General features: G+C 36.4%; 1 protein-coding gene and 1 long non-coding RNA gene across 2 annotated transcripts in view; one reads left to right on the forward strand and one right to left on the reverse strand.

Moving 5' to 3' along the window:
- Positions 1–368: 368 nt before the first annotated feature.
- Positions 369–12,297, reverse strand: part of LOC113065042 (uncharacterized) — a 48,901-nt gene continuing 36,972 nt past the window's right edge. Inside the window, exon 4 of the long non-coding RNA XR_003278923.1 lies at positions 369–1,202. This is a non-coding gene — a long non-coding RNA (uncharacterized LOC113065042). The remainder of the gene's footprint in view (positions 1,203–12,297) is intronic.
- On the forward strand, positions 7,141–12,043 carry LOC113065040 (CD276 antigen homolog). The gene is made up of 4 exons (XM_026236156.1): positions 7,141–7,288; positions 10,289–10,329; positions 10,423–10,755; positions 11,549–12,043. Exons 1-4 carry the CDS (start codon positions 7,278–7,280, stop codon positions 11,713–11,715), a joined length of 552 nt encoding a protein of 183 aa, XP_026091941.1. The 5' UTR covers positions 7,141–7,277; the 3' UTR covers positions 11,716–12,043.

The raw sequence follows: 12,297 nt of genomic DNA on the forward strand, positions 1-12,297 counted from the left end.
AATTAATTAATAATTAATGAATAATTTTCAAAGATAAACTCACACGTTTAAAACCTAATAATAGTTTAGTGTCCCAAACACACAGAAAACAACAAAAAAACATCTGATTTGGTGTGCATTAACATATGTACAACCTAAAGCTGATGTGTTTCAAAATAACTGTATGCCAACATATAGTCTTTTAAATGAAGATTTGTGGATGTTTTTATTCTGAATGGCTTTTTATTTATGATTAACATTGCCCTGATTTGTATTATTATCATGATGTATGGTAAATGTTATTAAGAAGCACAGAAGAAACACAAAGGAGATGCAGACTGTGTACATTTTTGCTTGTTGAATATGTTTTATTTCTGTTAGATTTTTATCACAGATCAGCTCATCATCATGGTGTCACTGAGGTTTTTATCAGGTTTAAAAATAAATAAATAAATAGATAAATAAATAAATAAATAAATAAATAAATAAAATTACAATAAGGGTGGAGATCAGGTGGGGTGTTATAAAATGACAAAACACATTTGATAAGTCAGAATAACCACCCATCTTACAGCGTTATTTGTTCTTTGTGTTGCTTTAGGACTTTTGTTATACTTCCTGTTTTCTGTGCCATGTTTGTAGTTCTTTGTAGTTCTTCCTGCTGACTATTCTTCATTGTTTACAGGTGTGTCTTGTTCATTGGTTCTCTGTGCTCTTTTGTTCCTTGTTCTTTTGTATTTGTTTTGCTTGTTTTCCACCTCACAGATAGATCCTCATCTCTGCTTGCCTTCACATGCTCATAAATGGAAACATTACAGGCTAGAATAATCTTCAATCTGAAGAGACATTTAATGCACTAAACATTTAACACTTCAAATATCCCAGTGAATACTGAAGTCACGTGATTGTTACATACATATTTATTCAGTAAGGTTCTCGTCTTGTATCTTATTCAGTTAATGTAAATATAAAGTACAGTGCATTTTATTTGTTTTTTTTTTCAAAATGTTTTTTTTTTCTTTATACAAGTGTAAATGTAACATTTTTCACAGTATACTGTCTACTTGCAGGTAGATCTTTCCATAGTTCTTATAGTATCACAAATTTAAACAGTGTAATTTTCTGAACTCCTGCTCTCATTTTATCTCAATACACTGTGTAGTTCATCATCACTGTCTAGTATGTCAGGAATGCAGATCTTCCAGTGACGTCATCATGGTGACCTGAAAGAGAGAAACAAAGGTCAAACATTCACCCTTGTCATGAAATTGCCATTCAGATTGCATTATATTTCATTTAACATGATAACATATCAAACGTTGAAAGTGAGACATTTTTAAATGTCATGCCAAATATTGGCTTATTTTGGATTTCATGAAAGCTACACATTCCAAAAAGAGATGGGACAGGTAGCAATAAGAGGGCTCAGGAATACTTCCAGAAAACATTGTCATTGAACACAATCCACTGTATTTATTATATATATATATATATATATATATATATATATATATATATATATATATATATATATATATATATATTATTATTATTATTATTATTATTATTATTATTTCTTTTTTTGCAAAATGATCTCATACTGCTTTTCGCATATATTGTGGAACTTAGAAATGTCTGGTGAGTGATGATAAAAAGTCAATACTTTATTTAGATTGTTGAGAAAAGGGGCAAGCAACCTCATCTTCCAATTCTCATTTCAAACAGAAGCATGGAGATATTTGGCTCTAAATGGCTAAGATCTATAAATGGGTAAGCATGGGGGTGTCCAATAAGCGATCAACTATGGCAGCGATCCAACATGTCCTTAATTGAATCAAAGATGGAGCCGGACGCGGAGACGTTTAGTCCATGTCAATTTTTTTTATTCTGCAAAACTTTTTGACAGTTTGCCTGACATGGCTATATATAAAAAAAAAAAAAGCCTCCCAAGACAGCTCATTATGGAGCTGCTGAACCTTCTCAGACCTGTGCTTGCCAGGCTAACGCTGCGGAATTTTGCTTTAAGCCCTGAAGTCCAGCTGCTTGCAGCACTACGTTTTTTGTTGTTGTTGTTGTTGTTTGCTACAGAGAGCTTAATTGAGGTCGTGGGAGAGGGCTACGGCCTAATCAAGACCTCGGTGTGGAGGTGAGTTCACACTGTCACCAACGCCCTTCTGCGCCATGCCGGGAATTACATCCTGGTGGATGTCACACTCCATCAGTGATTGATCAGGGGTACATATCGCGAAAGGGATACGCGGCCATAAACGTGCAGGTTAAAGTGGACCATAGAGGTGTGATCTTTGACCTGGCGGCAAGGTCCAGCAAAACTTCAAGTTCCTCTGATGAGAAGCTTGGTGCCCTTTTTTACGTTGCTTCCCTATCATATTCTGTATCTCTCTCTCTCTCTGTTCATTGTCGATAGGTTGCTTTTTATTGAAAACATTAACCAATGGCAATCAATACCGCATTATACAGAAGTAACTGCAGCTGCTTGCCAATCAATTCTGATTGTAAAGTACCTTACCATTACTAATATAAAAGTGTATTACATAATTTTTAGCGAGGGATACCCGGTTCGTCTAACCATCACAATTTGTATGAACATATTTATAGTCTATATTTTAATGATAACTATATTAAAATAAATGTTACTGTAATAATTTGAGGAATGTTTAATTTTCATAGAACGGGTTGTATTTCTTAACGCTGTAATGCACCTTTGTGTGAAGTGGAAAATTGATTCCTGAGCAATCGATGCCAACTAATTCAGCACCATCACTTGTGACAGCACCATTCTAACGTCGGACGTAAGAGGCAGCGTGTTAAGAAGCTTCCTAAGGGACACTTCGGGAAACACATTTAGGAACATAAAAAACTAAACATTTGTTGAGTCTACTCCACCAAACTACTGTTATAAACATGAGCCCCGTCAGACTGGTCGTGGCGGAGGTGTTGCAACAATATATAGTGATATTCTCAATGTTACCCAGAAAACAGGATACAGGTTTAACTCTTTTGAAATACTTCTGCTAAACGTTACTCTGTCAGACAAGCAAAATAAATCTAATGTATCTCTTGCTCTGGCTACTGTGTATAGACCACCAGGGCCGTATACAGAATTCCTAAAAGAATTTGCAGATTTCCTCTCAGACCTTCTAGTTACAGTTGATAAGGCGCTAATCATGGGAGATTTTAATATTCACGTTGATAATGCAAATGATACATTAGGACTTGCGTTTACTGACCTAATAATAAGAATGTATTGATTTACGGCACGCGGTCTGCGCCGCTGGAGGAGGCAGCCTCAAACTGCACTGTGGCCGGAAAAGCTGTGGTGAAAAGGCTGAGCAGTGGCGGGAAGCAAAGAGACTTGCTGCGGTGAGAACTGGGCTCGGGCTTGGGGCTTTGCACAGTCTATTGTCCACAACGTGTGGCTTGGTGAGAAGAGCTTAATGGTGTTCGGCGGCACCCTGGTAACGTTACAGGGCCCGTATTCATAAAGATTCTAATAATCCACTCAGAAAACTCTTAATTTAGCTTAAAAACTTTTACGTAGGAGTCTTAGCTTAAGAGCGATTCGGGACCGATCTGAGAGCAACTCTGAGTAAAGCTGCGTTCAGACTGCACGATTTTAGCCCAGTTTTTGGCTCGCCGACAGGTTTTGAGAAATCAGCGACAAATGCCCGAAATCACAGGCAAATCGGTGCTCATCCACACGCGCGACAATCACGCAGTATGAATGAACAAAGATGCCATCTGAGAGAATCGCCCTCAAGTCGCCGATGCCCATGAGATATTTGGCATGCTAAATATCTGGACCTGTCAGCGATTCAAAATCATGCTGTGTGAAAAGAGTTCTGACTGAAAACTACATAGGCGATGACCAACAGCCAATGAGAGAGCAGGATACAGAGCAGCGGGAAGTTCGTGGAGGAGTTATAGACTACAATATTCAGCAAGTATGATATAAGAACACACAATCCTTGTTCCTCGCATCTCCCCTACCATTTCCTCCTCCATAATCTTCTTTTCTTTTTCTTGTTTTCTCAGCAAATCAGCGCACAGGCAATTCTTACTGCAAGCTTCTTGCAGACTACCATTTTTAACAATCACAGTCTTACGTGAGAACTCCGATCTTGCACGTGTGATATCGCGTTGTTTCCTTGTCACATCTTGCGTGTGTTGGGTTGTGAAAAGTAGTTTGCGTGCCAGACAGAGTTGTCGGCGATTCTTCCTATTGTAAAGTCATGCAGTGTGAAACCTTCTGTCGCCGATCCATCATGCAGTGTGAACACAACAGTGACTGAATGCTGGCCAATATAGTCATGCAGTGTGAAAAAACTGTGAACTCGGCTTAAGGAAAAGACAAAAACTTTCATCTTAGTGATGCAAGCGGGTTGACCCCGTTGCTATGTATGACACAATCTTTTGAAAACTGTGATTGGTTGGTTGTCCAAGAAGGAAAAAAAGAGTGATTTTAAGTATAGGGTCTATTCTAAATCTCACTTTGAATTTACATGCGTAATTTTTCCTATTTGACCGTTCTCGCACACACACACACATTACATGCGTGTATATAAATCATTTTTTATTTACCATGCTTTTAATTTCCTATAAGTTATTTGATTGGCTTAGATTTAAAAGAATTGTTCCACTCTTTCCAATTACAGTGATTGCTGTTCTATTTAAGTGGCGGTTTGAATGTTGGTTTTAATCTATCAAACATGGAATCAAAACCAAGAAGGGCGAAAAAAGCCAAGCTGGACAGAGGAACAGTGTTTACTGTTAGCCCAGTTAGTGGATGAACACAAGGCATTCTTAAAGGAAAATTTGGGCCGGGTGTCACAGCAAGGGACAAGAAGCAGACATGGGAGCGTATAGCACAAACTATTAACGGTTCATTCCCCCTGCTTGTGCGCACCTATAAGCCTGCTATATTCATAAATGCAGTTTTTTGAGCCTGCAAGGTGGGAATGTCCAGTGGAAATGAACATTATAGCGACACAATAAGATGTTCTGAAAGTGCTGTAATTGTTTGTGTGATCACTCTGCTTACAGAAGGTTGTGACAGACCCAAATCATCACTATTGCATTGTTGCATTTTCCCAGTTACCAAATATCGTAATGTAGTGATTACTTTAATTTCTGGTGCTATGGCTTTTCTGCGCTGTGTCGGAAATGTTAGCACGTCTCTAATAAGATCAGTCACAAACATGATCCCTGCACGATCTAATCTATAGCGTCTTTTTAACTCACTGTCATCCATTGTCTGCAACACATTTCTTCTGCCTCTTCATCTTTCTGCCCTTTTCTCCTCTGCTAAAGGAACTCTTAAGCCTCTTAAAAGTCCTTGTCTGTGTTCCTAACAAGTTTGACCTTAAGACCTCTTTTAAGGGTTAAGATGCTTTCTGAATTACTTTTTTCTACACAAGGATTTTTTCTTTAATTTTAAGAGTAAACGCCAACATTTCTAAGAATTTTCTTAGAATTTTGCACTAGGAGCTACTTTTTCCCATTAAGATTCTGTATGAATACGGGCCCAGATCTCTTTGTTGGAAGGAAAATTGGGTCAGTGATAAGATGACAGACAGCACAAATCGAATGCTAATTAACCTTTGATGGATGTAAGGAAAGTCAGCGATATTTATAATGTGGGATTGATTACTAGATTGTGTCTAGTATCTGACGCACTACTCCCAAACCTTGTTAACGAGAACATAATTTATTCTTCAACAGTGATGCAATCTACTGCAGAAACAGAAGTTTAAAGACAAAAATTAATAAAGATGGTTGCGCACTTTTTCCTCTGATGCGTTAGGTCAATATGAAAGTAGTCAGACTATGAATGAACTGCAGTGTGTCCACTCAGATGAGGGCCCTTGCACTTCAGAAAAGGTTGCGCTTTGGCCATAAATTCATGGGTCTCACAGCTGCTCAGATTCTCAGGTGGGGCATTGAACTGAATGCTGAGCTGAAGAGGTGAGTTGTGAAGGTTTGCGTGAAGACAGCAGCTGACTTCAAGGAGAAAGATTTACTACTTCAATCGCTTAAAGTCGGCATGAAACGGAAGTAGCAATTGTCTTTTTTTCTCTCTAGTGTGATGTCAATCCGAGTGAAACAGCATCTGAAATGAGATGGCGGGACTTGATTTCGATCATTGGAAGTTGGGTTGTTGCTAACAAAATGGAGGCAGATCTGAATGCAAGTTTGTAGTTAGTTGTGAGGGGATTTCTCTCCACTGGATTCACCACCGACACCCTAGCATTTTTTATTTATTGAGGAAGAGGAGGACAATCAACAGGACAATACATACTTAACAGTGTCAGTGTGTTCGCGAGAGAGAAAGACTGTCTGAATGACTGAGCGTGCATGTCCTCCGTCAGCTTCAGTCATATTCATAAAAAAAAATAGTTGGAGTAATGAGAGTAATGTCGTGGTAATCTCCTAATATCCTTTCAGTTTTTAAGGTTAGTCTACTCGCATTGGTAAATGCATTGATTTCTATAAAGTGAAGCAGAAGCTCCGCCCTGCGCCATAGCTCATGACCAGAAGAGAGAAGTTGTTTAGAGGGGGAGCGGAGGTTAACGTTTTTGATAAAAGATTACTAGGGCATTTCATGGTGACTTTAATCATTTTCACTGTAGTTCATGGTTTATTATGATTCAGCTACTAACACAGTGTCGAGTGAATATTTCTGTACTGTAGCCAATGGAAATCTTAGATTATAAGTGGTCCTCATCAATATTGGACATATGTTTAAGTTATCATGACATGCTCGCAAATACAAGATAATTAGTAACTGTGTTTGACCCTTTTATATTTTTGTTTTACAGATCATGTTTCCACAGCCGGTTATAGTCCTACATATATATTTGTTTCAAACAATTAAAATAAAAGTTGAAAAACAACTTTTCCTGTTGTTGCAAATTAAACCCTTTTTTAATTGTTTTATTTTTATTTATTTTCTTCTTCTTACTGTAGTCTCCTGTTCACCGCTATAGATTTTTGTATCACTTTTGCTCTGTGACCGCTTCCGCTACAGAGAGCACGGGCGTCGCGCACATTGATATGTATACTGACCGATAGGTGCACCAAAGTACCGCGAGACCTATTGAGAGCAGACCGCTCTTCTATGATTTTGAATCACTCTCGCGGTACTTTGATGTCATAACCGGTCTGCGCAGCGCGACCTCAAGTCAAACCCACCGAGCTAAATTACTTTCTGTTTCTTACGGTGGTTTAAGTAGTATTTCTGAAATATTATGTAAAATATATATTCCTTATATCGGGGCACCATGATCATCGGGTATGTCAATGTTTTAAAGTGATATTCTGTTTCAACAAACGGTTTGCACTTTCCACACTTCAGATCTGCCGCGATAAACGTACGTTACGTGAAAAAGTGATCAAGTTTGTGAGTTAATTTGGCCTGGTTTGTTGTGGCTCTCACACAAACTGACATTACCAACATCTAGCATTAACAAACATTTTCACTCTCATTAATGCATTATTCACAGTTTGATTAATTAGCGAATTACAGGTTAGTACTCAAAGGAATATCTATAACTATTATTGTGGTTTAGCCATTAGCATTAGCATGTTGTATCCTTTGTTTTCCCTGCATGTACAGTTAACGTTAGTCAGTTTGACTGTGTAGTGTATTCAAGGTTTTACCAGTAGTGGAAGATGGGTAAAGATGCTCCCTTAAAAACAAGAACATTTACTGCTGAATCATGTTCAAAGTTTATCATCTAACGTTACAGGATATTATAACATCTAGCAGGCTATATTATTAATGGAAATTATAAAATTTTAAGATTTAATTTGATGCATTGTGTCAATTTAGAGACAACTGGTAAATAAAACTCAGTTAAAACCTGAATCCTATTTAATGTTTATTTTATAAATGTTTTCATTTTAATGGAAGATTGTCATAAAAGCGATAGACTACCAATTCAGTTTGAATGATTCAATTTAACTGGTCTTTAGGTTATGATGAACAATGAAAATTTTACTTGAATAATAACTCCATGAATTATGAAGAAAACAGTAAAAGCACAGTTCCACAATGTGCGCGAGGGGGCATCTGACCTTATTCTGTCCATCTAAATATTCCACATCAAAATAAAATAACACAAAATATAAAAATACATTTAATTAAAATCATTTAAAAGTCACGATTAATAAGGGGATAACCATCTGATAAAGAAGTCTAAACAGGGTTTCATTACTGTTTAAATGCAATGCAATTTCAGTGAGAGTTTTTCTACACCAAGTGTGACAAGGATTTATTGTCATGTGCAGTTTTGTGGGTAACGCTTTTCCTGAAATGTGTAACTTAACGCGTTAGTTTCGTGCATAAGAAATCAGTAACTTCGTTATTTTTCTAAAAAAGTAATCCGTTATTTTAAGGAAAGGAAAATCCCGACTGCAGCCTGCTTTTTGTCAGACAGTAGTCCTAGGTCTACTGTGCCACCTGCGGATGTACAGTATCAGCGGAGCCGAAGCTCTGTGATCGTAAAGTCAATGGCTGTGATGCGTCTGTGCCCTGCGCCTGACCCTGTGTGTGTGTGTGGGGTTTTTTTTTTTCCGAACTCCCGGCAAGATAGCAGAGAGGACAGCGTTTGGTTTATGGAAGTACGCACATTATTTTCAATTTGTCAACGAAAAAGAAATCGACTGTCGGACAAACGTTTCGAAAATCTGCTTCTGCTATGTTTTAATCACTACTTTGAAGAGTAAATGTAAGAGGACTGTGTTAAAGCGAATTTAGGCTTGTGACTGTGAGTGACACTTTAATAATAATTAGTTCGGCTGTTAAGCGATTTGTCATTTGCCTGTGTGGCAGTGAAGGATTTAATTCGGTTTGTTATCATTTTTGTTTGACAGGCAGCTGTTAATTTCTGTTAGATCGTTGGCTGGCTGGTTGTTCATCATTTCTAAATGGATTTAAATCTGCACGCCTGTTTAAGGTTGTGTTTACAAGTAAGCATACTTGTACTTTGATGACTGCATTATGTAAAGTTAAAGAAAAATCAGGAGTTATCTTGTGGTGCTCATAATATACAGTAGCCTAGGCTACCCGGGCTGGGTAGGTGCGAATTTTGATTAATAATATGTTCTGGGATAATAAATAAATAAAACGCCATGTGGAAGAGCCGATTGCTGACTGTCTTCCCTGTTATTGTTATCCTGCAGTGTTAATTTAGTCGGATGACTGACGTTATTCTTTGTCGGGAGTCACGACTTCTAGGTGCATTTAAAGGGGCCGGGGGCTGTGTCTGTCATGTGTGAGCCGCTGCAAACGGCTTTTAATTTTTGGTAACGCATGAGTACTCTAACGCGTTACTTTTATGAATAGGTAACGCTGTATCAAAACTAATTACTTTTAATTGATGGTAACGTTGTAACTTAACTAACTACTTTCCAAAGTAACTATACCCAACACTGGTCATGTGTGTGTATATATATATATATATATATATATATATATATATATATATATATATATATATATATATATATATATATATATATATATATTTATATATATATATATATATATATATATATATATATATATATATATATATATATATATATATATATATATATATATATATATATATAAAGTAACAATTTAATCCATATTGCATGCATTTAAAACAGTAAAAACAGTATTTATTTGACCTAGATTTAGGAATCGTCAGCCAGCTTAATATCTATAGCACAGTGAATGTTTATATGGTTATCAAATAATGAGATGCTACATTTTATTCAAAATTATAAAAAGATTATATTTATATTGACCAAATATAATATATTATCTTTTTGCTATATTAAGAAACAGGCAATAATGGACTCATAAATGGGCTGTCCTGTTCTTTCCAACAACAACGCACTTGAAAACAACAAACTCCTAATTATAACTCCAGAAGTGAGAAATAGGACGTTTCAGATAGCACATGAAAGCACAAACACATGACCTTGTTATTTATCTCATTTAAATTCAAATCAGTTAATCTTGAATATAGGCCAGCAGGCAAATTCATTATTCTTCTTTAATTGTATGAAAACTCATTATTGTTCAAAGCCAGTGGTGTCCGTAAGTTCCTGGGGGGCTTTAACCCTAATTAAAGATTTAACCCTAATTAAACGCTTCTGATCGAACAAATCAAGTCCTTCAGGATGCTTTAAAAACTACATGGCATGTGTGTCGGAGCAGAGTTGGAGCATTTTTAGTTGTCATGATAACTTGGTTGAGATCAACAAAGTTAAAGGAACTTGTTTATTTCTTTTTCTGCAGTTGGTGCTTCATCTGTATATTTGCAGTGGTGATAAACGAAGGTGAGCACAAAACAAACTACATTTAAAAAATTTAATTCATCCCACTATGTGTAAGTTCCAGACTGTTTACAATTAGATTTTGTGTCATTTCAGTGTCTCTGGATGTCACTTTAGTGGGTTTTACTGGCAGTTCTGTTGTTCTGCCGTGTTCTTCAACTGAATATGATCTTGAACTTCAAGACATCAATGTGTTTTGGAGATACAATGGGAGTGAGACTATTTATGATCTAATTAGTGGTAAAGATTCAGTAGCAGGACAGAACCCACGGTACAAGAACAGAGCGCAAACTTTCCCTGATGAGTATCTGAGAGGAAACTTCTCCATCAAACTCATAAATCTCACTCACGCTGATGCAGGAGAGTTCAGCTGCTTCATCATTCACTCATCTGATTCTAAACAGGAGACTGTACTGCTGTTCATTAATGGTAAGTAAAAATAGCTTATGTTTGAAGTTTTAAAGGTGCAGTATGTAATATTGACAGCTAACGGTTGAAATGGGAACATCAGTTCAAAATAAAAATATTGGAGAGAGTTGTTTCTATCGTCCCTCCTCCTCAGACTCAATGCTTACGCAGGTTGGCAGATTGAGGACACATGACATGAACAAGTGAAATTGACAATAAATGGCACCAAGCCTTACACTGTATGTTAATGTCAAAGAGCTTTTTAGACTTTTTCCACTTTTTGAATATTAATTTTCATTGAAAATAAATTACTTTCTGATCTGATTTGTGATGGGAAAAGGAGTCTTAAAAAAGGAGATAAATAGGCATCTTACTGTAATGTTTATCCCAACCAGACATTGGTGGGCAGTGGTAGTGTGCACAACCTATGCAACAAAACTTGCACTTAGTGTAAATAGACAATCCAAAATACTACTGGTTAAATTGGAAATGGGTGGAATCATACAGTCCAAATAAAAAACAGACATTTTGACACAGAACACGCATTTCAAGTAGAATAACTGGATGTAGGCCAGTTGTATTTATTTATTTATTTTCACAAGTATGTGAACTGAGCATGTTTCCAAAATATCTGCAAACATATTGTGGTATTTTTATGTTTTCGTAGTCAGTCAAAAAATGTACATACAGCACCTTTAAAATAAAAAAAAGCCTGAATGGTCCATTCTGAATTCTGCTGTATACAGTAAGAAATTATAGACACATCTGTTGTTTTTATCACAGTGCAGTAATGTTTCTTTGTTTTTTGCGGCAGAATCAACAGTACAAAAAGGAAACGATTCCACTGAACCAGCAGAGACAAAATCAGACCAGTGGAATATATTTATAATCTGTGTTTGCATTCTTGTACCTGTAATAATTTTCCTGTCTACAGCCTGTTTCATGATTCTCTGTAGAAAAAGACCTTCAGCTCCTTTATAAAAGGATATTTGTCAAACTGTCGGGCTTGTTGCACACAGCAAGTGTCAGCATCATCTATGCAGCCTGTATTTTTAGCACCCATGTTAAAAAATGAGTGTTCACATCAGACGCATGAGCAGCACATCGTTTTCTACTGCATTCTCTCACCTTTTATTTTCTTGTTATACTGTTGCTGATAAATTAAATACTGCTTGTTCTTATTGTATAACAGAATGAGATTGTTAAACACTGTAATAAAAAAAAGTGGGTGAATCCTGTCCATATGTTGCTAACGTAATTCTGTACAACAGTTATTTGTGTCATATTAAATACATTTCGTATTCGTTAAGTTTTTCTTATTTGTTAGTATTAGGACTGCACAAAAAAATCTGATGAATTAATTCCTGATTACACATCAGACAATTTTTCTTTTTCTTCTGTTTAGGTGAGCTGAATGTAAAACATGGTGCTTAGGGCTGAGATTGTTACACATCTCTGCAGACTGTTATCATAAGAAAATAATTATTTAATTTATCTGCTGAATTTTTGGGCTGATTATTTGAGTATTTGAATGAGGATAACCTGATCAGCCAATAGTCCAAA

This window comes from Carassius auratus, chromosome 47, assembly GCF_003368295.1.
Source record: "Carassius auratus strain Wakin chromosome 47, ASM336829v1, whole genome shotgun sequence".
In the NCBI taxonomy this organism is placed as follows: domain Eukaryota; kingdom Metazoa; phylum Chordata; class Actinopteri; order Cypriniformes; family Cyprinidae; genus Carassius; species Carassius auratus.

Bases quoted from the DNA above. Each gene is read 5' to 3' on its own strand.
- LOC113065040 (XM_026236156.1), top strand. The intron at 10,330-10,422 runs GTGAGCACAAAA...GTGTCATTTCAG, and splicing joins TGCAGTGGTGATAAACGAAG to TGTCTCTGGATGTCACTTTA. The intron at 10,756-11,548 runs GTAAGTAAAAAT...TTTTTGCGGCAG, and splicing joins TGTACTGCTGTTCATTAATG to AATCAACAGTACAAAAAGGA.